The 21,782-nt window shown below is 40.4% G+C and overlaps 1 protein-coding gene across 1 annotated transcript in view; it reads right to left on the bottom strand.

Moving 5' to 3' along the window:
- The window catches only part of MYO5A (myosin VA), a 123,994-nt gene that overhangs the window by 40,854 nt on the left and 61,358 nt on the right, over positions 1-21,782 (bottom strand). Inside the window, 8 exon segments of the mRNA XM_023751634.1 lie at positions 3,739-3,887; positions 6,502-6,595; positions 9,735-9,983; positions 10,965-11,204; positions 16,222-16,378; positions 17,279-17,490; positions 19,944-20,052; positions 20,136-20,222. Of these exon segments, the coding sequence (XP_023607402.1) occupies positions 3,739-3,887; positions 6,502-6,595; positions 9,735-9,983; positions 10,965-11,204; positions 16,222-16,378; positions 17,279-17,490; positions 19,944-20,052; positions 20,136-20,222 (1,297 nt within the window).

Genomic DNA, 21,782 nt, shown 5'->3' with positions numbered 1-21,782 from the left:
GGGACCTCTCGGGGGATGTCTGCCTGCCGGCTTAGGCCCGGTCCCCCACGGGGGATTGGGCCTAAACCGGCACTCAGACATCCCTTTTGCAGTCCAGGGCTCTTGCAGTCTGGGACCCCTCACTCCTTACCGCCCGCCTGCAGTGGAGCCGTGAGCCTGGCTTCTGGCTGAGCAGCAACCCCCTTGTGGGAGCACACTGACCACCAGGGGGAAGCTCCTGCATTGAGCTTCTGCCCCCTGGTGGTCAGTGTGTGTCATAGTGACTGGTCATTCTGCCAGTTGTTCCGCCGTTCAGTCGATTTGCATATTAAGGTTTTATTATATAGGATGGTGTGTTCTTAAGAAAAACAGGTCCATAAATACTAGGACAACAATTTTTAATAAGTTTATTAAAGATGTGACACCCCTATTTTCCCACATGTATTTTTATAAGTACCGCACACTAACCGATTGCGCCACTGGAGCTCCCATGTATGTATTTTTAAAAAACAAACATCTTCAGGTATGAATAGGAGCAATACTACAGAATTGCTATTTACTGTAACTTTTGCATGCATGGCAATGGTAAAGTGCTCTGGGTTGAAAACATGGGAGAGCTGGGTGGGAATCCCAGTTCTGCCACTTGCCTGTCCCTTACACAACTTCTCCAGGCCTCATTTTCATCTTCCAGAAAAAGGGGTTAATATTATCTACCTCATAGGGTTTATGTGAGGATTACCTACGAGAGTGCAAGTAAAGAATTTAGCATAGTACCTGGGACATAACAAGCATTCAATGAATGGTAACTGATGCTGCTATAATTGTTAGGACCCTGCAATAATTCAACTCCCTTGGTGGCCCTTCCGTTTTCATTCAATATGCTATTCAATTACAAGGATGAACATTTATCAGCATGTTCTCCTTCAAGATCTGTGTGCAGCACCTCCTCTTCTCCTTATCTGTCATTTCTTCCATAATTCTTTCTTCTCTTGAATCTTGTTTTACTCCCTTTGTCAAGATTAATGACCCTATTGTTGACATGCTGGATTCCCTCCTTACTTGGAATTAATTATCTTCAAACACTTGATAAGCCTGGATTCACTGGCCTCATTATCCTTTTATTGTTGGCTTAAAACTCTGTAGCCCAGTGGTTCTCAACCTGTGGGTCAAGACCCCTTCTGATGGTTGCCTAAGACCATCAGAAAACACATATATAATTACATATTGTTTTTGTGATTAATCACTATGCTTTAATTATGTTCAATTTGTAACAATGAAATTGGGGGTCACCACAACATGAGGAACTGTATTAAAGGGTCATGGCATTAGAAAGGTTGAGAACCACTGCCGTAGCCCTTACTTGCTTTTGCCCTACAATTGAATGTTCCTGGAGAAAAACCCTACACTTCTTAGTACCAGGAAAAACAAATTTAGACTCTGGTAATCAGTGGCACTATCTTCACATAAGGGAAGCCCTGAGGCAGTCTATCAATTTTCCTCCCTTAAGTTTCCCCACACCCATTTGAGGAGTCTATTTAACACCATTGTAATTAGTTAGTTATTAATAATAGGAAAGGAACAAAAGGGAGGCCAGACATTATAGGCATGTCATTTGGGCAGCTTCACCAGGAAGCTGCAACTTCACACCCCCCAGGAAACAACCGGCCCATTCCCTGCAGATTACTGAGGGAAGGGACTGGGACAATTGGGGAGATAGGCACATGTGCAGTAAAGCTGGGGTGACTAGGGAAGGTACCTGTCAGTCAAACCTGGAAACAGAGAACATTGGCTAGAGTAGGCAGGGCCATTGCAAACCCTAGTAAATGTGGGAATACATAATCCCACAAACAAAGGATTTCACTCTCTTGGCTTGTGGCTCTCTTGCATTTGCCTGTGTTTCCTCCATAGCCATGTGGCCCTGTGACCCCACATGCAATGGACTGATGGACTGCAACTGGGAACACAAACTAAGCGACCCTGATGCTGGATTGGATACTGATTCTAGCTCCGCTGAAGCCACAGCTATACTTCTTCTCTGGCAGGGCAAAGGGAAATGGGACCTTGGGAAAGCTAGGAGTTTAATTCCACAGAAATAAAGCTCTCTACAATACCTCATCCTCCCATGCGGGTCTCAGAAAATTCCTTTTCTTGGGATCGCAAGAAGCCCACTCCCAAGAGCAAGGGAAGGGAACTTGGAGCTCTCCTCACTGATAACATATTTACTACAAAATGCTTCATTAGCATTGTGGCAGTGAGAGCTCATTTGTAGAACAATGTCAATGAAACATTAGCCAAGAACCCATCTAGTAGTTGCTAAGTTCTAATCATTAAAATAAGATGCTGCTATTAATATGTCAATACTCCTAAATATAAAGTCAAATTTTTTTATTCTCACCAAACATTTCCTGAAAAGACTGCAATCTTGATTGTATCTGGAGCTAGGAAACCAAACTACCCCTGAGGCTCCTTCCTCTGACCATTCTGTTACCCAAGAGGAATGACAATGAGTCACAGGCATCCAATGGAGAGGGAAATAGGCTGAGAAATCAGAAAACAAGCAGCTAAACTACTCCTGGAACTTGGTTACATCTTTGTTTTTCCATAGCACAGCTGGGAACAAAATAAATAGGAGGCAGATTTGCTCAGCAGGAAGGACTAGCCCTGTAAATTGCTGATGGAAATCACTGGAGGGTCTTTTCTAGAGGTGGCTGCCCCTCTGACTAAGGAGACCCATTAACCACACAGGACTCTAGAGAAAGCTGGGAATGAGAGAATGTGAACAAAGAAAGGTTTCCCCAGGGCCAAGTGCAGCAGGGAGAGCAAAGAGGACAAGACTTAATGAGGGTCCTTCCAATGCATCCATTGCAAGGATAACGGTGACCTAGTCCTACTTCTAATTTCTCTTTGTCACATATAAATCACAGAATAGAATAGTGAGGTTTGAAATAATGGTCCAACTGTGGAATTTGTTTAGCTTTTTAACCTCTTCGAGACTAGGCTTTCTCATTTCAAGGTGGTAAATTTATTTCATTTCTTTTGTTACATAATCTCTTTTATTTTGAATTTTAAAACATCACATTTTAAAGAACTTTGTCAAAGGATCCAGATTGAGGCAAAATTTGAAGCAAGTACTGAACCCCACAGATATAAAATTATCTATTTGTTTAAAAGATATTTCAAAGCATTTCTCGCCATTTGTACCATGAAGTTACCTTAAAAGCTGACACTTTAGGGAACAAGAGAGCTATGGATTTCTTTGTTTACTGATAGCAGGTTAAGTAAAATAGGGAGAACTCTTAAAATGTACACTGGCAAATGCAAAAGAGTCCTTGAAATAGATCATTTATTACAAATAGAGGCTGAATCTTCTTTTTGTAGGAATATATCTCTGAAATTATAATAAAAACCAGTAGAGGAAAATAAGCATATAAATATTTGCTTTATATGCAAATTTTACATTAAGTCATTCAATACATGAAACAAGTCCAGCTACACTGACTTTAACTATCTTATAGTCCAGTCTTTAAAGTGTTTGACTTTATAAATTATTTATAAATAAAGTTATATGATTTCTGAGATTTGCTTTAAAATAATCCAACCCATTGAATGGGGTGGACTGGAGGGGTAGAAAATGGTTTTCCATTTTGGAACTGGGTGATGAGTACATGGAATACATGGGAGTTCATTCTCCTATTCTATCTACTGTTGTATTTATTTAAAATTTTTCATTTAAAAAAAAAGCAAAAGTAGATGACCTACCAACATCACAGTCATCTCTTCCTTGAGGTCATCATATCGTTCTTCTAAGCGACTGAACTCATTCAGAAGGTTCTGATATCTCAGCCTTTCATCATTAAGATCGAGTTCCAGTTGTTTCGTTTCTTCTACCAACTTCTTCTCCATAGTCTCTGAAGAAAAGAGGAAAAAGCATATCGAAGACAGCTCCACAGAATACAACAGTACAAGCATGGACCCTGACTTCCAGTTTCTCCACAGGGGTTTTACTTTCAGCACCACTATGATCTATGAAGAATTTCTTCACAGTCAATGTAGGGAAAGAGAAGCCCTGGCCAGGTAGCTCAGTTGGTTAGAGCAGCGTCCCGATAAGCCAAGGTTGCAGGCTTGATCTCTGCCCGGGCACACACAAAAATCAACCGATGAATGTATCAATAAGTGGAACAACAAATTGATGTTTCTCTCTCTTTCCCCATTCCCACCTCTCTCTAAAATAACATTAAAAAAAAAACACAAGAAAAAATATCATGACCAAAAACTGAAATAACTCATTGATAACAGTAATAATCATCTGTGGAGTTCTTCCATGAACTACAGACTTAGTGCCTCTAGTTCACTCTCTGGTCATAGCAATGCTTGAAGAACTTCCACTAGTCATTGTCTAGTAACAAAAGGATCATGTTTTATTCCAATAGTATTCTGTTTCAGGCTATTCATAAATTGTTCTGTCCAAATTAGTGTACTCTGTCAAAAAGTCAGATATGCCCCAGTCTCTGAGGGAATGGCGGCTTCTCAGTGGACCTGGCTGTCCTACTCTACAGTCTTTCCACTTGTCTGTAGCCAGGTTCTCTTTATCAATTTTCCAGCACTCTGAACACCCCGCTGTCCTATTACGCCCCCATTTCTAATCAGGTATGCTCCCCATGCTTCTCAACTGTGTTACTTCTGTGTGCTGCTGGGGGAACCCACTCTACTCTGACCCTCTCTGTTGCTAGTGGCTTGCATTTGGCTAGAACAGCACCTGGAGATTGGACATTAGCCCCTGACTGCAGACAAAGCAAAATAAAAAAGCCTCAAATCTCAGCTATATATTTTAACTTGATGAGCCAACCAGTCACATTTATAAATATTAAGTTTGCTACCATTCTGGTCCACTTTACCCTCATATTTTGTGGCTAAATCTTAATCTGCCCTGCCCACTTCTATTGCTTCACCATTTCTTTCTCTGTCAGCTCCATGAGGGCAAGGGCTGCCAACTGTGTTGTCTCAACTGCTTCCCTGGTGCCATCACAGTGTTTCCCTACCTAAGGCTTTAATAATTTATAAATGAATGAGTAGAAGAATTTCTTCTCTATATAACATTCTATAAATTGCCTTTTATTCCTACCAGTTTGCAGAAGCTGCCCAAAGCTACCAACAAATTGTCTCTGGGCAAATCTATTTTCCTAGCAGCTTTATTTCCATGTCTTCAGTGTCTGTTTTGTTTTCTCCTTCTCTTCTGAATATTTTTATTCTGGCCCCTCTTCCCCCCGTCCCCTTATCCCTTACATATGGTTATCCTATAAGGCTTAATTCCAGGTTTTCTTCTCTTTCCTTTACATTATTCCCTTGGGAGGAAGGGGGCAGTGTTGGGGAAAGTACAGAGGGTCCTCTTATCATCACAACTTTGATGGGTACTTAAGGCTCATTTCTTTTCGCTCTAATTCATTTAATTTGGTTTCAGAACATCTCTATCTGGAGGCCCTAGCTGACAACCAAAATTTAACACTCTAACAACTGATCTCAATTTTCCTCATAAATAGGTACTTACTTTTCTTATTCAAGTTCCTCGTTACTAATAAAACACCATTATTGTTTTGAAATCTCATACTAAAACGTTAAAATATTTTTATTCCTTTTTTGAATACCACATCAAAAGCATTGTGTTAATTCTTTTCATATTATATATCCTCATTCCAATCCATCTCTTCCTTTCCATTTCCACCACCAACTACTGCAGTTTAGATCTGTACCTTCTTATACCATGTTTATGAACACAGGGATTTCTTATAAATTATCGTCATTCTAATCTTTCTCACAAAGAGCAAATAAAATAAATATTTACATTTATTTAGTCCTCTATTCAAAATATCAGTGGGCTTTACTGTTACTTTGTTTGGTGGCAGAGTGGTGGATCTTGGGAGAATAATATCCATCAGCTTAGCAAAAAGTAAGTAAATAAAAATAATACACATAGACACATATACATATTAGCTCAATGATTCTTCCTAAATCAACAGGATTCCTTTAAGCCATAACTGATAAATCATACATGAAGAACAATTAGTATTTTTAACTACATATGCTATTGACTAAACATGAGTTCACATTTGTACATAGAGAGACCAGATTTAAGTTCACCAACTGTTTCAACCAAAATATTTAGAGCACCTGCCTCTCAGAATTTTGTAAATTTACTAATGGCAGCCTCAACTTTTAAAAATATTTGAGCTCTAAGCCAAGTTGTATCTTATAGCCTGGCCGGAAGGTTGATGGTTCAATTCCTGGTTTGTGGGTTTGATCCCCAGTTGGGGCATGTATGGAAGGCAACTGATCAATGATCCTCCCTCCCTCCCTCCTTCCCTCCCTTTCTCTCTCTCTCTCTCTCTCTGCCTCCCTCCCTCCCTCCCTCCCTCCCTCCTCATTCCTCCTTCCCTCTTTTGAGGAGGATTAAAAAAAAAAGTGGCATCTTATAAAACTCTGGAAGGTTGGTTAGCATGCATTAGTTTGAACCCACGTGAGCCTTACCTGTCATCTCCTTAGCCTGTTCCACGATAAGGTGATTGAGGGCCTCTTTTTCCTGCTTCAGCAAAGTATTTTCTTCCTTCAGAGTTGATACCACCTATAAAATGAAATAAAATGAGGTAGCTGCAACAGACAGAGCAAACCAGGCCCTAAGTATAAAGCCCACACTGCAGTCACTCACTCCTTACTTCCACATCTCTGTGCCTCATTTCTTTGCATAGTTATGGTTAGTCGTCTTTCAAATTTGGTTCAAGCAATACCTCCTCCAGAAAGCCTTCCTGGAAACTCTCTCCAAATAAGTGTTTCTTTTCTGGGCTACTATAGGACCCTGCTATGCCTCTTTATAGTCCTTATAAATGATTTACTTTTACTTCCCTAATAGACTAGAAATTCCTGGAGGACAAAGATGATTACTGCTGTTGTTTTACTTTGTACCTTGAGCATTTAGCAATTGCCTGGCACCTCGTAAGCATTTGCTCTTAAAGCAACAATAATGCCTTTTCACCTCAACAGCCAAGCACAAAGCTACACGCTTACCCATGATTCAGGTAGAAGATTGAAGAGGTTAAGAAAGACTTGAAGTCAAGGAACTGGAGAGCATTATGCTAAGTGAAATCAGCCAGTCAGAGAAAGATAAATATCACATGATCTCACTCATTTATGGAATATAATGAACAACATAAACTGATGAACAAAAACAGATCCAGAGATAGAGAAGCATTGATGAGACCGTCAAACCTCAGAGGGAAGGTAGGGGAGGGTGGGGGTAAGGGGGAGAGAGATCAACCAAAGGACTTGTATGCAAGCATATAGGCCTAACCAATGGACACAGACAACAGGAGGGTGAGGGTATGAATGGGGGGAGTGGGGGGTAACGTGGGGATAAGGACACATATGTAATAACTTAATTAAAAAATTAAAAAAAAAGAAAGACTGCCAGGGCATTTTGGTTCTGGAAACTCACTGAAGATTTCCTGACGCTTCCTGCTGTTGGTCTTGAAAAAGAGAATTTCCTTTCATCCCCTTTTAAGAGTTTTGCAAGGTTGTAAACTAGTCCTTTTACCCCATGTTTAAGCACTGACCTTACTACAGTGAATGCACTTAATGCCACTGAACTGTATACTTAAAAGTGGTTAATATGGTACATTTTATGCTATGTATATTTTAATAATTTTTAAAAAAAACAATTAATTTAACTTTCTAGTTCCTAGTTGGATAAGGATTCCCAGGAAGCAAAAGTCAAAACCAAAGACAATTTTGCAAAGTTCATAATTTACTCAGTTCATCTCTGCAATAAAATAATGTACTTGTGATGAGTGAAATCTAAATTTCTTCTCTAAGCATAAGTTCAAAGAACTCTAAAAGTGATAGCTAATAATAAAGATAAGTGTCAGGAGTTCAGATAGAGACTGAGGGCTCTGTGACAGGATCCCTGGAGAACAGGGAAGTGGACGGCAGCACTGCCACAGCAGAAGTCCCCAGGTGTTCCTTCGGAGGGTCCAGTCTCATCCCTCCATACTGGCCTGGCCTTTCCTCCACCTCAACAGGAAGACCCGAGTTCCCTATGCTCTTGAGAGAAACTGTTCTTTATCAGGGGTATGCTTTTTCAAAATACATGTGCCTCGTCCACACTCCCAGCGCTTGGGCAGGTATCTTTAAAAAAAACTCCCTAGGAGATTCTGATATACACTCCTGGTTAAGAAGCACAGGTCTAGTGTACCTTCTAGGTCCCTTGAAGGTACACAGCTTTCCTGATCATAAAGCTGGCTGTCACAGTGAAGTTTTTTCATTCCACATTGCTACACTCTATCCAAAAGAATAAGCAATAACACCTATAGCTAGCCTGTGAAAAGCAGATAAAAAAAGAAAGGAGAAATCTGTATCTGTTCACGTGTGCTATTCTATCAGACTAGAAAGGTATGAACTTGACTTTAAAGAGGAATTTTCCTACAAGCTTAAATACTCTAGATTCAGAGGAATCTGGAAAGCTTCTGTGGACTCAGAAAATGGCAACAAGAAAAAAAGAGATATGCCGAAACCGGTTTGGCTCAGTGGATAGAGCATCAGCCTGCGGACTGAAAGGTCCCAGGTTCGATTCTGGTCAAGGGCATGTACCTGGGTTGCGGGCACATCCCCAGTGGGAGATGTGCAGGAGGCAGCTGATCGATGTTTCTCTCTCATCGATGTTTCTAACTCTCTATCTCTCTCCCTTCCTCTCTGTAAAAAATTAATAAAATACATTAAAAAAAAAAGAGAGATAAAGATCTTAAACCTCAAGAGAACTGCTTTGAATGCATTTTAAATTCTGACAGAACAAACTTGCCATGTCAAATAACACATATTAATGGCATTGCTGTTTCCATAATACAGAGCCCAGATCTGCTAGAGAAATAGGAGGAACTGTTTCATTGGGACCCTGAATACCATGGAAGGATTGCAGTTTTATTAGGTGCACTCTCCTACGCCCCTTCAGAAATTCTCACTGAGGTCAGAAGGCTAATGTCAGCGCAGAAACAGAGCATCGGGATTCTTGCTCATAGTTACAATCAACACAGTGAACTCTGTTTTCACTTAAAGGTGGTCACATTAGTGGACTCCCTGAAAATTACTTGTTTCCCCAGTAAGCCTTATGTTGAGGTATTTTTATCTTGTTTAAGCAGTGCATCTCATTGCTGCTTGAGAACCTTAATGTTTTCTGTCTTTAGTCAAGTTTTAACATAAGTAAATACAAATTTGTAGTGTGGAAACACTGGTCAATCTGTAAAAAAAATTTTTTTTTTTTTTTGGTTTTGTTCTGTTTAGCAGCTCTTGGCTACAATCAGTGTGCAGACATGTGGATTTCTCCCTTGGACTTCTCAACATAGTCTTAATTCATTTCCATAAAGCTCCCTAGTATCAGCTATTGAGAGTTCATGATTTACTTCTTAATCACGTTAACCCAAGAAAAAGGAGTCTACTCTCCATCCAGACCTATGCATGTAAAGAAAAAGAGTATATATATATAGTAGGGACATGGCTATTAATTCTCTTCTTACAATACTGCTTTCCTCTGTTCTCACCATAGTCAAAAGGTTCTACTAAAACAGCTACTGACTCATCATGTAGAAGAAATGCTGGAAAACACAAATAATAAAATTTATATTTCAGCTCTGAAACCAACATTGAGCCACAAGGGCCAGGTCAAGATGACGGCACATTTCCTTTGTAAAAAGGATGTGAAATTAGTTCCTTTCTACCTGCTCGGTCTCTTGCTTGTATCTATCTGCACGTTCCTCGATGGATTTCTTCTCTGACCGAGTTTGTTCCAGGTCTTTCCGGAGCTTGGCAACTTCTTCCTGTAGACTGAGAACCCGTCCAGTGGCAACCTTAGCCTCCTCCTCACTCAGCTGAAGACGTTCTAAGTCACTTCGCAGCTTCTCAGTCTCAGAGTTGTATATTCCTTCCAGATTGGTCAGTTTCTCCATGAGGCATTTGTAGTCTTTGTTCTTTAAACACACACAAACAGTAAGTAAATAGACATGCCATCAAATGTATTTACTCAGAAAACTAGGCTTATTCATCACAGTCATGCTATATCGTCATAATGTTACAGTATCTAACCAAAATTCTAAGCACAACATTTATAGTAACATAATCAATACTCTCTTAGTGATATAAAGAGAAGAGAATAGACAGCATTATTTCTGTTTTACACAATGAGCAACATAGATGTGATTTTTCTCTTAGCTGCAAGGCGAGTTACCAGAGGAAATTCTTAATTTCCTGATTCTTAATCCAAAAATAGGAAAATCTATACTTGCTTTTGAAAACAAATCATTGTGCTACTAAAAGTCATGTGCTAGCCAGGTGATGCATAAGAATGATAAAATGGCCTCAAAATCACAAATTTCTTACAGATCTCTTTGTTTACTACCTCAAGCTCCTCCTCACACTCAGAAAACATTTCTGATGAACCCTATTTCATTGTGGGCTTTTTTGAACTATGCAGTATTTATGTAGTACTAATTACCTTTATATTTTTTGCATGTGCTAAAATATTACTTAGTAACTATCTCTAAGAAACCAAACTTTTATCTCTGCAAACAGGCTGTAGATTCCTCAGAAGCATGGACATCTTACTGCTTTTTTTGTCACCTCAATGTTAAACAAGTCACCTGTGAAAGGAGCATTATACTACATGCAAATGACTGGCAGTGACGAAAGAGCTTGGTGAGGTATAAAGTACACTATGGCTCTTAGTCATAAAGGTCTGGAGTGTTAGTAAATCTGGTTGTATTCTCAAAGATAGCTTCCTGCAGTGATACTCTTACCTATGAACTCATCACTATTTCCATTCTCATTACTGTCATTATTATTTTACTTTTCTGCTAAGACCAAAGGGTAAAGTCCAGGGGAGACACCGCTGACCACAATCCCAGTGGGCTTCTTTAGGCATGCTCACTTTCAGGGTCCTGTTCAAAACACACCTGTTCATCAACTTTGCGCTGCAGCTGCATGATCTTGTTCTCCATGCCGATGTGGAGTTTCTTATAGCGCTCCACGGAGCGGGCCTCAATCTTGAGCTTCTTCAGCTCGCGCTTGGCTATCATCCGCCGTATGCAGCACTGAAGGTAGATGATGGCATGCAGGCTCCTCTTGTAGTAGGTGCGAGCCAGCCAGCCTCGGACCCACTTCTGAATGATGACTGCTTTGTGGTCACGGAGTATCTGCAGAGAAAGGTATGTACAACATCAGACTCTAGACTAGACTCAGGGTTCAATTCTATCAACCTATGACTGTCAGGCTGAGAAGCCATAAAGCAAAAGACACAAAAGTTGAAGTTAACAATGTAATATGAAGATTGTACATATAACAAATATATGCAAGCACAAAATTGTTTTACAAGGTGATTTAAAAAGTAGACTTTAAAGGGTGATTTAAGAAAGAGAATACACCAAGCATGTCAAACTCACGGCCTTGTTTAAATAAATGAGGCCTGCAGCCTGACGGCTGCGAGTTTAACATACTTGGTGTACACACAGAAGCTATCTAAATAAAAGGCACCAGCTTACTAAAAGGCAAACAATTCTAAAAATAAAGAAAAAACACACTAGGTATCCTATTGGTGCATGGTATCTGTCGCAACAGGCGATCCTCTATAAAGTGAACAGAACTTGGCACCCTGTGAATTACATGCTATTAAATAAAAGACTTGGCCACCACCCTTACTGCTGATACCATCTCACTGTGCATTAGATCTATGCTTCTTGAGGACATGGAATATGGCCAGTAAGCTGGCTGTAGAGGCCAACAGTTGGAGTACTGCAAAGTTTATTATTAATTTATTGATTTTTTCCAGAAACAAACAAAAAATGACACTGTTAGTTGCCCTATTTGAGGAATACTATTCTAGTGAGGATTTTCCATTGCTGTTTCAAATGTAACAGGAACCCACTTATGGGAGTCAAAGGTAGTAGGGATAAAGCTTTAAAAGGAAAGCTAAAAGTAAGATAGAGGGAAATAAACAAATCTTAATTTTGATTTTGTTATACTTTCTAAATAAGAAGATATTCCCCTAAATTTATAAATAACTTATAACAAAAGATCACCTTATAGGAAGAATTTCTTATCACTAAGACCATCAAGCAGAGATTGTCTAGCCCTGGCTGGTGTTGCTCAGTGGTTAGAGTGTCAGCCCACACACTGAAGGGTTACAGATTTGATTTCTAATCAAGGACATGTACCTGGGTTGCAGGTTCGATCCCCAGCCCTGGCCAGGACATGTGCAGGAGACAAACAGTCCATCGATGTCTCTCTCTCTCTGCCTTTATCTCTCTCTTTCTCTTTCCCTCCCTCTCTTCCACTCTCTCTTAAAAAAAAATGGAAAAAATACCCTCTGGTAAGAATTAACAACAACAAAATGCAGAGATTTTCTAAACCAAGTATGTCAAACTTGCAGTCTGCAAGCCGCATGCCTCATTTATTTGCCCCGTGTTAGCCTTTGAGTTTGACATGCTTGGTCTAAACAATTTCCAGGAATGATGGAAAAGAAAATCTTGAAATTAATAAAGGGTGAACTATTAAAACATTCTAAGGTCCTTCTATGATTTTATAAAACAACTCTTGTATGATATAAATGATATTTAAATGTATGCACTCAAGTGATTACTTATTAGTAATATTAGTGATTATTAGCACTTATTAGTAACTAGAGGCCCAGTGCATGAATTTGTGCACCAGTGGGGTCCCTCGGCCTGGCCTGTGGGATCAAGCCAAAACCAGCTCTCCAACACCCCCTGAGGGGTCCCGGATTGCGAGAAGGAGCAGGTCAGGCTGAAGGACCCCACCAGTGCACGATCAGGGCTGGGGAGGGATGCAGAAAGGTTGACCAGCCGGGAAGGGATAGCGGGAGGGCTCCAGGACGTGTCTGGCCCATCTTGCTCAGTCCCCATCAGCCGGACCCCAGCAGCAAGCTAACCTACCGGTTGGAGCATCTGCCCCCTGGTGGTCAGTGCATGTCATAGCAAGCGGTTCAGCGGCCTTAGTATATCATTAGTACATTACACTTTGATTGGTTGAACGGACGACTGGACGACCAGACACTTAGCATATTAATTAGGCTTTTATTATATAGGATTTTTACAAATGAACACAATGTATCTCTTATGAAACTTTCTAAATGTAAACATTTCTGGCCCGGCCTGTGTGGCTCAGTGGTTGAACATTAATCTATGAACCAGGACGTCAGGTTTCAATTCCTGGTCTGGGCACATGCCCGGGTTGTGGGATCCATCCCCAGCGTGGGGTGTGCAGGAGGCAGCTAATCAATGATTCTCATCGCTGATGTTTCTATCTCTCTCTCCTTCTCCCTTCCTCTCTAAAATCAATAAAAATATATTTTTTAAAAGATTCTAAAACTATTCAAATAGATAGCAGTTTAATAAAATCATTAAAACAATAGTTCCTATTTTTGGGTTATGGACCTGAGAAAAACAATGAAAAAAAGTGCATTCTAGAGGAGACAGTGAAGAAATAAGTGGTTAAGTATTAAACCACCAAATACAAAACAAACCTAAGTGCTCAGGAGACCTTTGCCAAGTCAAGGCTCCCCTTTGGCTGCTTATCTCACGCTAAGACAGTCTGCTTTCCACTGAGTGCAGTCACTGTGCATCACGCTGCAGTGGGGTCCCATCCTGAGCCCTCTCCGAACATCATGACCCCAAGGGAGCCTCTTGTCTTATCCTGATGACTAGTGACCAACTGGATAAGACTCAGTAATGGCAAATTTCAGACTTTCAAAGCCAAGCAGCACACAGTGGCAAAACTATGAATGTTAATTTTCCTATTCCATTTCCTTCTCTCCATGTAACTTCAGACATTGGTCCATTTCTGTCATTTCAGTCAAGTGGAAACAGTATATAATTAGATCTTCCATTCGCAATCTCATCTCCATTAGTGAGTTAGAGATATTAAACAATGTCTCCACTCCTTTAGATTCCCAAGCCATAAGAAGGGGAAGCCTGGACTGGAAACACCGAAAACACGGCCCAAAGAAGCACTAGTGGCCTATACGTGAGCTGGCCTCTAACTGCCACTCCCATGTGTCATGAGTTGGAGCTGAGCAGCCCAGACACTGCTACTGCTCAATCAATGGCCTCAAAACCCAGTTCAGATAGATGATCCTGAGGAGAGTCGTCAAGAAAACGGAAGTGTAACCAGTTTGGTGTATCTAAAAGTTGAATAAGGCGTTTCCTTCCCCTGAAAGCTCATGCTTGTAGAGAAAGAACACCAGAGTATAAAGCCAGCATGGGCAGAAAAAAAGAGCTGGAATAGCTATTCTCAAATTTTCTTCAAAACACAGCCATTAAATATTCTCATTCAAGCATCATTAGTTTTTCATTTTTCTTTGTTGTCTAAAATTACTTCAAAATAAAGTAAAATACATACATGAATAGGGCTTAGGCCACCCTCACAGACTGCCTGTGATTAGAGACCTGTCCCTCAAAGCACTCTATTGATGCTTCTTCTACCAGTGGTGCCCACAGAGCTCTAAGATCTACCAGTGGTTCTCAACCTTCCTAATGCCGCAACCCTTTAATACAGTTCCTCATGTTGTGGTGACCCCCAACCATAAAATTATTTTCGTTGCTACTTCATAACTGTAATTTTGCAACTGTTATGAATCATAATGTAAATATCTGATATGCAGGATGTATTTTCATTGTTCGCGACCCACAGGTTGAGAACCGCTGAATTCTAGACTGTACTTCTGGCTTGTTAGGAATATATCATGAAGGACAAACTCAAAACCTTGCCAAAATGAAAGAGAAAAACCTTTTAACTAGATCATATATTGTCAGAGGTGATGATTAAGATTAATCTGGTGCCCAGCCAGCATGGCTGGCTCAGTGACTGAGCATCAACCAAAGAACCAGGAGGTCACAGTTCGATTCCCGATCAGGGCACATGCCCAGCTTGCGGACTAGATCCCCAGTGTGGGGCGTGCAGGAGGCAGCCGATCAATGATTCTTTCATCATTGATATTTCTATCTCTCCCTTCCTCTCTAAAATCAATAAAAATATATTTTTTAAAATTAATCTGGTGATCCATTATTTTTGTCATGTTGATTATTGCCATAAAGATTATTTGTCAAAAATGCTCAGAACATCATATTCTAGTCAGTACAAGTTTAACCACATTAATGTTATTTATCTCCTTTTCACTACAGTAAATTATTCCAAGGTTTTTCATTCTTGGAACAAATTTCCACACATATGTCATATATTCTACCTCTTCAAAGCTCACCACAGTGAGTTAAATAGAGGCCCCCAAAGATATCAGATCCTAATCTGTGGAATCTGTCAAGGGTACCTCATTTGGGAAAAGGGTTTTTGCAGATGTGATTAAGCTAAAAATCTTGAGATGAGGAGATTATACTGGATTATCCTTGTGGGGCCTAAATCCATCACAAATATTCTCATAAGAGACAGACAAAAGAAGGGAAGTTAGACACACAGTAGAGATGATGATGTGAAGATGAAGGCAGAGATTGGCCCTAGCCAGTTAGGCTCAGTGGATAGAGCGACGGCCTGCGGACCAAAGGGTCCCAGGTTCCATTCTGGTCAAGAGCATGTACATTGGTTGCAGGTTCCTCTCCAGTCTGGGCCCTGGTCAACCAATTGATGTGTTCCTCTCATATCAATGTTTTTCTGTCTTTCCCTCTCTCTTCCATTCTTCCTAAAAATCAATGGAAAAATATCCTCAGGTGAGAATTAAAAAAAAAAAAGGCAGAGATTGGAGTGATATGGCCACAAACACATGAAATACTGGTAGCCATCAGAAGCTGGAAGAGCAAGGAATGGATTCTCCCCTAGAGCTTCAGGAGGGAGTACAGCCCTGCCAGCACCCTGATTTTGGCTGATACTGATTGTGGAATTTTGACCTCCAGAACTCTGAGAAAATAAATTTCTATTGTTTTAAGCCACCAACTTGATGACATCTATAGGAAACTAGTACACTAAGTTTTCTTCACATTACATTGTCAAGAGGGATAAAAAGGGGGTAAATTTTCTTTTTCCATTGTCTTGTTAATTAAATATATGCACTTATTTAATATTTTAAAATATACTTCAATTGTTGGTTGTCTCCATATGCCTCCTATGTCCATTGGAACCTCTGTGGTGTACAGATGTGAAATTTGATTAACATTAATGGAATAAATAAAGTTGAAAATAATGACTTACCTTGCGATACCTATTTCTGGCCAAGTAGCCTCGTAAATAAGACTGAAGAACAATAGTGGCAGCTCGTTTACTTTTGTACTTCCTGTGGACTACATACATGCGCCAGTACTTCTGAATGATGGTCGCTGCCTTTGTTCTGCGCAGGAACTTAGCATAGCTGACCAAAGAAAGAAGCGGTGCATTTGTTAGTAATCAGAAAAACCCAGGAATAGATTTTGTAGAGGCTTAAAGAACCAATATCTTCGGCATAAGTAGTACCTCCATTGTATTATTCTAGTAATATACAATATTAAATCAACATTCATATTTCTTATATCATAGCAATTTATAGTTCCCCCAAATATTTTTTATTCATTATTTTATTTAAGCCTTCCTGATCATGATGTCCCATATTACCTGATTTTACAATAAAGAGAATGAAGCTCATAAAGGTTCATTCTTTCTAGGACAGTGCTCATTACCCCAGGTTACGTCCCCTTGCACAGTAGACTGGCTGTACACAGTAATCTCATACTTACTCATCACTAGCTTTCTTAAATCCACCCTTTGGTAATGTACAATATTTTTCAAACTCTTTCTGGGCATAAGTTCTTTATCATTAATTCATTTCTACTAATATTTCTAAATTAAAATTATCCGAATATATAATCACACTGAAGTGTAATTCTAGAAACACTTTCACAGTTTATTGCTCCTGAAAACTTCTCAATGGAGTCATTATTAACTAGCTCATATTCATGACTGTTTTAGTTTACAGATAACTTCTTCAAGCCCATATAAAAATATAAAAAATAAAAGATATTGAGGACATGAGCATACAATAATTTGTAATTATTTTGAAGATGATTCTGAATAAATCATAAGGGTGAGTGAAATTTTTTTCTATTTAATTGTCTTATGAGTTCATTTGTTATTCCTTGAATCTAAGAAGAGGTGAGGTATTGCCTTCTCATACTGGGTGACCACTCAAAACTGTCCTGGTTTGGACAATGAATCAGATGAGCTGTGCAATCCTTAGGAGCCGTGAGCCAGAGTGGAGGGTCCCCAGGAGACCTACCATCGGGCCTGGTAGCCTCGCACATATCTCTGCACAGTGATGGCTGCCTTCCGCATGCGCAGGTACTTCTTCCGCTGCAGCCACCCTCGGATTGTCTTCTGGATCCGAATGCAGGCAGCCCTCAGCTTGTCTGCCCTCAATTTTTCTAGATAGGCCACTTGACCAGCACGGAAAAAGATCTTTGTCTTACCAAACTGGTATTTGTCCTTGTCCTATTTTTGGAAGAAATTATATATTCAGAAGTTGAAATAATGAACATATAAATAAAACTGTAAAAGAGAAAAAAATACATCTAAAAGCAGAATCAGTAAAGGGATGAATCTATTAGCTAAAACTTGGGCTACATCACAATTAACTAATGGAGCCAGATTTTTGATCTTATGCAAGTTGAGCAAATAGAAGGGATTTTAAGGAAAACTGCAGTTTAAGAGTGATTTTCTAGATTATTCTACCTGGAATTATTATCTGAGGCCAAAACCTTGGTTGTGGGTTATAGGCAGCTATTATTTGCTTGTTTGTATTTTAAATATTTCAAGGAAATGGAGATGCTGACACTCCCTCTGACTGACCCAGGCTGTAAGGATTACATCGGGCTGTGTGTTCCATGTGAAAGCTGAAGGGACAAAAACACCAGTATAAAGAATAAGGCAGGAAGCAATGCACACAAAATAAAAATTAAACAAAAAAACTTCGTGCACTCATATTAAGAGAGTTAAGTTTGTTATATCTTTGCACTATCAATAGTATCTGAAAATAAATACATAAAACCCTATAAATTACTGGTACAAATTTCAAAATTCCTTTTACAAAAATATGACCACTTATATTGTTCATTTACTTTTGATAATAAGCAGAGCTGAGCAGTAAACACAGAGATATATGCAATTTTTGGTCCATTACACTCTGATCCACCTTATTTGGAAGCCTGCAATGATTATTCTCATACAAGAGTGGAATTTATTTATCATCATCACTAATATAATCTGTATGAAAACAGAAAATTATTTTTTAAGATATGTTTTTATTTATTTGAGAGAGAGAGGAAGGGAGAGAGAAAAAAAACAAAAACATCTATGTGTTGCCTCCAGCATGTACCCAGACTGTGGACCGAAATGGCAACCTGAGCATGTGCCCTGATTGGGAATCAAACCGATGACCCTTTGGTGCAAAGGACGATGCTCAAACAACTGAGCCACACTGGCCAGGGCAACAGAAAATTACTTCTCACTGTAAGCAAAAATCTCCTATCTTGTACAGAAAATCAGAAAATCAGAAATCTCCACATAAATCTAAAATTATTCAATTTTAATCAATAAAATTTACATAGGAAGCCTAGCTGGAGATATAAAAAGAGCTAAAAGTGGTTACCTTTCCTTCTCCTGGCCTGATCTCAGCTTCCCCGACTCCACCCCACACCAGCCTGCACTCCTCGATTTGCAACCTGCAAGGCCCTGAACCAGGTCTAGATGGGGAGTTGGGGGTGGGGTGGGGTGTTAGGCATAGGACTGTCCTTACTTTCTGCTCTGCAGTCCCATCTGAACACAGGTTAGAAAGGAGTCAGGCCAAACTCAGAAAGTTCCCAATTCTTTTACACATTATTAAGAAAGTGGTCTTACCTCTTCCAACGGGGGAAAAAAATGTTATTATTACAAAAAGAAGATATTCCATTTAGTTAATTATGACTGCCTCAAAGTGAGATAACCCATCTAAACTACTGTCAAACAAGTAAAAATACTTTTTAAGATCTTTCATGAATCTTAAATTTTCTATGACCTAGATTAGTGGGCCCCAAAGTGTAGTCCTCAGACCAGCATCAGCATCACCTGGTAACTTCTTAGAGATGCAAGTTGTTAGACCCATCCCAGACCTACTGAGTCAGAAATTCTGGGGGTGGGGCCCAGCAATCTGTGTTTTAACAAGTCCTCCAGGGGACTAATGCATTTAAAGTTTGAGTACGCCTTAGTTTGGAATGCAAGACTCACCAAACACCAACCTACATTTCCTAGGCATTTCCTTACTGTCCCACAGACTAATCTTATACTGCAAAGAAACTACATTAATGTTTTCTGAGCAAACTCTATGGTTTCCTACCTCTTCACACCATGCTTCCTATTACAATATTCTCCTTCTACTTTTATATAATGTTATCCAGTCCAACTCAAAACACAGGTCTTCCATGAAATTGTTCCTCCTTTACATGGCAGATGTGGCTTTGCCTTGCTGATTTCCTGTCTCACTCACTCAGCATTTGCTAGACACTATATTATACTTATCTTTAAAATGCATTAATTTCCGAGATAGATTATGTTACCTGAGGATAAGACTTATTTTTTCTTAATCACACAGCATCTGGCCTGATATTTCCCATAAGTAAATACTAGGTAAATTTTTATTGATAATGATAAAACTGTAAAAAGAATGTGACTCAAGCCTGGGTCCAGGCCTTGACACCAGTTTCCTGAGGAGGACCACCATCCTCACCAGTTAGCCTGAGCATGCTAAATACATTGAGCCTTGATCTCCAAGCCAGTGTGCCCTCCATCCGCCCAGCCCTGAATAATCTGGAGTAGTGGCATTTGAATGTTCCCAGGGCTTCCACAGGTTATAATCACAAGGCCTTTGGCCATAACCTGTTCAGATAAAGATAAGTGAAAATTTTTCTTACTGGGATCAGGTTCTCTAATACATTCTTGCACGTTTGCTTTCTGTCACTCAGCACATCTTTTTGCTTCATTAGGACACGGTAGCGGCTGAAAAATTCTTGGTAAGTCCACCTTTAAAAGAAACTCGTGTCAGCTTAAAGAAGCAGGAGTTGATCTCATTAGGATCCCTTCTATTTGAAAACTGCCAAGCTCACCGTGAGGGGAAGCCTGCTGCACTGATGCGGATGGTTTCCAGGACACCACATGCTCTCAGCTGCTGCACTGCCCTCTTCTCGTCAAACCTACATGTACAAAGGAAAATCATTGCTACACAAAGAAGCCTGGCTAGAGCCGCAAATTATCCTCCTCAATCAGAGATTCTTCTGTAAAAAGCCAAATACATACATCAGAAAAGAAAGCATTCAAAAGTTATAGCAGTGATCAAAATGGAAAACTCTATGTGTGAGTGGGGAGGAGACAATTAGCAGTAAAACTAAAGAGTCATAAACATCTGTTGTTCATACCACAACTCATGAAATACCAGTGAGAATATTTAAAACAAACAAAAAACCCTTCTGTAGTTTGCCCATACTCATTACAAGGCTTGGTTTGAATCACTGTGCTTATAATTCTTTAGCTCACCATACAAATTTCCTCTGGAATAAAGACTGGCCAGTTCTGAAGTTTTCTCTAACAAGAAGGACAAACTAAATATGACCCATTCAGTTATTCTTTTAAAAATATTGGTGTTCTAGCCCTGACTGGTTTGGCTCAGTGGATAGAGCATCGGCCTGTGGACTGAAGGGTCCCAGGTTCGATTCCGGTCAAGGGCATGTACCTTGGTTGCGGGCACGTCCCCAGTGGGGGGTGTGCAGGAGGCGGCTGATCGATGTTTCTCTCTCATCGATGTTTCTGACTCTCTATCCCTCTCCCTTCCTCTCTGTAAAAAATCAATAAAATATATATTAAAAAAAAAATATTGGTGTTCTAAAAGTTATTGGTGTGTACATACTAAGCATTTATAATGCCCACATCAATGGAAAATATTTTTGTTTTATATTAAATCTTACCTAGTAATAGACAAACATGCAAATTGACCATCCCTACACCCACCAGCCAATCGGATGAGTATGCAAATTAACCCAACAAAGATGGTGATTAATTTGCATACATAGGCGCCCAGTGGCCTGGGTCTAGGAACATCGTCGGCACCCAGGTCACTCCGAGGTAGGCCCTGTGTGGGCCCTGAGCAGCCTAGGAAGGGCCTGAGCCAGGGGGCTCCTGGGCAGGGCTGAGCCTGCGATCGGAGCTGAGGGGCCCCTGCCCAGGCCTAATGCCTCGGCCCAAGGTGTTAGGCCTGGGCAGGGGTGGAGCTGGCGATCTCGGGGAGCAGGGGTGAAGCCGGCGATCACGGGGAGCTGGGGGTCCCCTGCCCAGGCCTAACCTCAGCCTGAGACGTTAGGCCTGGGCAGGGGCTGAGCTGGCGATCGGTGTGAACTACAGAGGAAACACCTTTTTTGACCGCTCATTGGCTAAGCTCCCTGTATGCCACTGGTAATATTCTTAGTAACTTGGGTAATAAGAATCCAAAAAGGTGATCTAGGGTTTTTCCACCTCACTCCTGGAGAAAAAAAAACGAAGGTCCGCTGCTGGAGGGTTAAGAATGTCATATCCTGCCCTAGCCGGTTTGGCTCAATGGATAATGCCTCTGCCTGCCGACCACAGGGTCTGAGTTCAATGCTGACCAAGGGCATGTACCTAGGTTGCAGGCTCCTCCCTGGCCTGGGCCCAGGTCAGGGCTCATGCAGGAGGCAACCAATCAAAGTGTTCCTCTCACTTTGATGTTTCTCTCTTTCTTCCCT

The sequence above is a fragment of the Myotis lucifugus genome, unplaced genomic scaffold (genome assembly GCF_000147115.1).
Source record: "Myotis lucifugus unplaced genomic scaffold, Myoluc2.0 scaffold_23, whole genome shotgun sequence".
Taxonomy (NCBI): Eukaryota; Metazoa; Chordata; class Mammalia; order Chiroptera; family Vespertilionidae; genus Myotis; species Myotis lucifugus.
Note: the sequence above shows the minus strand (reverse complement) of the source record. Positions and strands in the feature narration are given on the sequence as shown.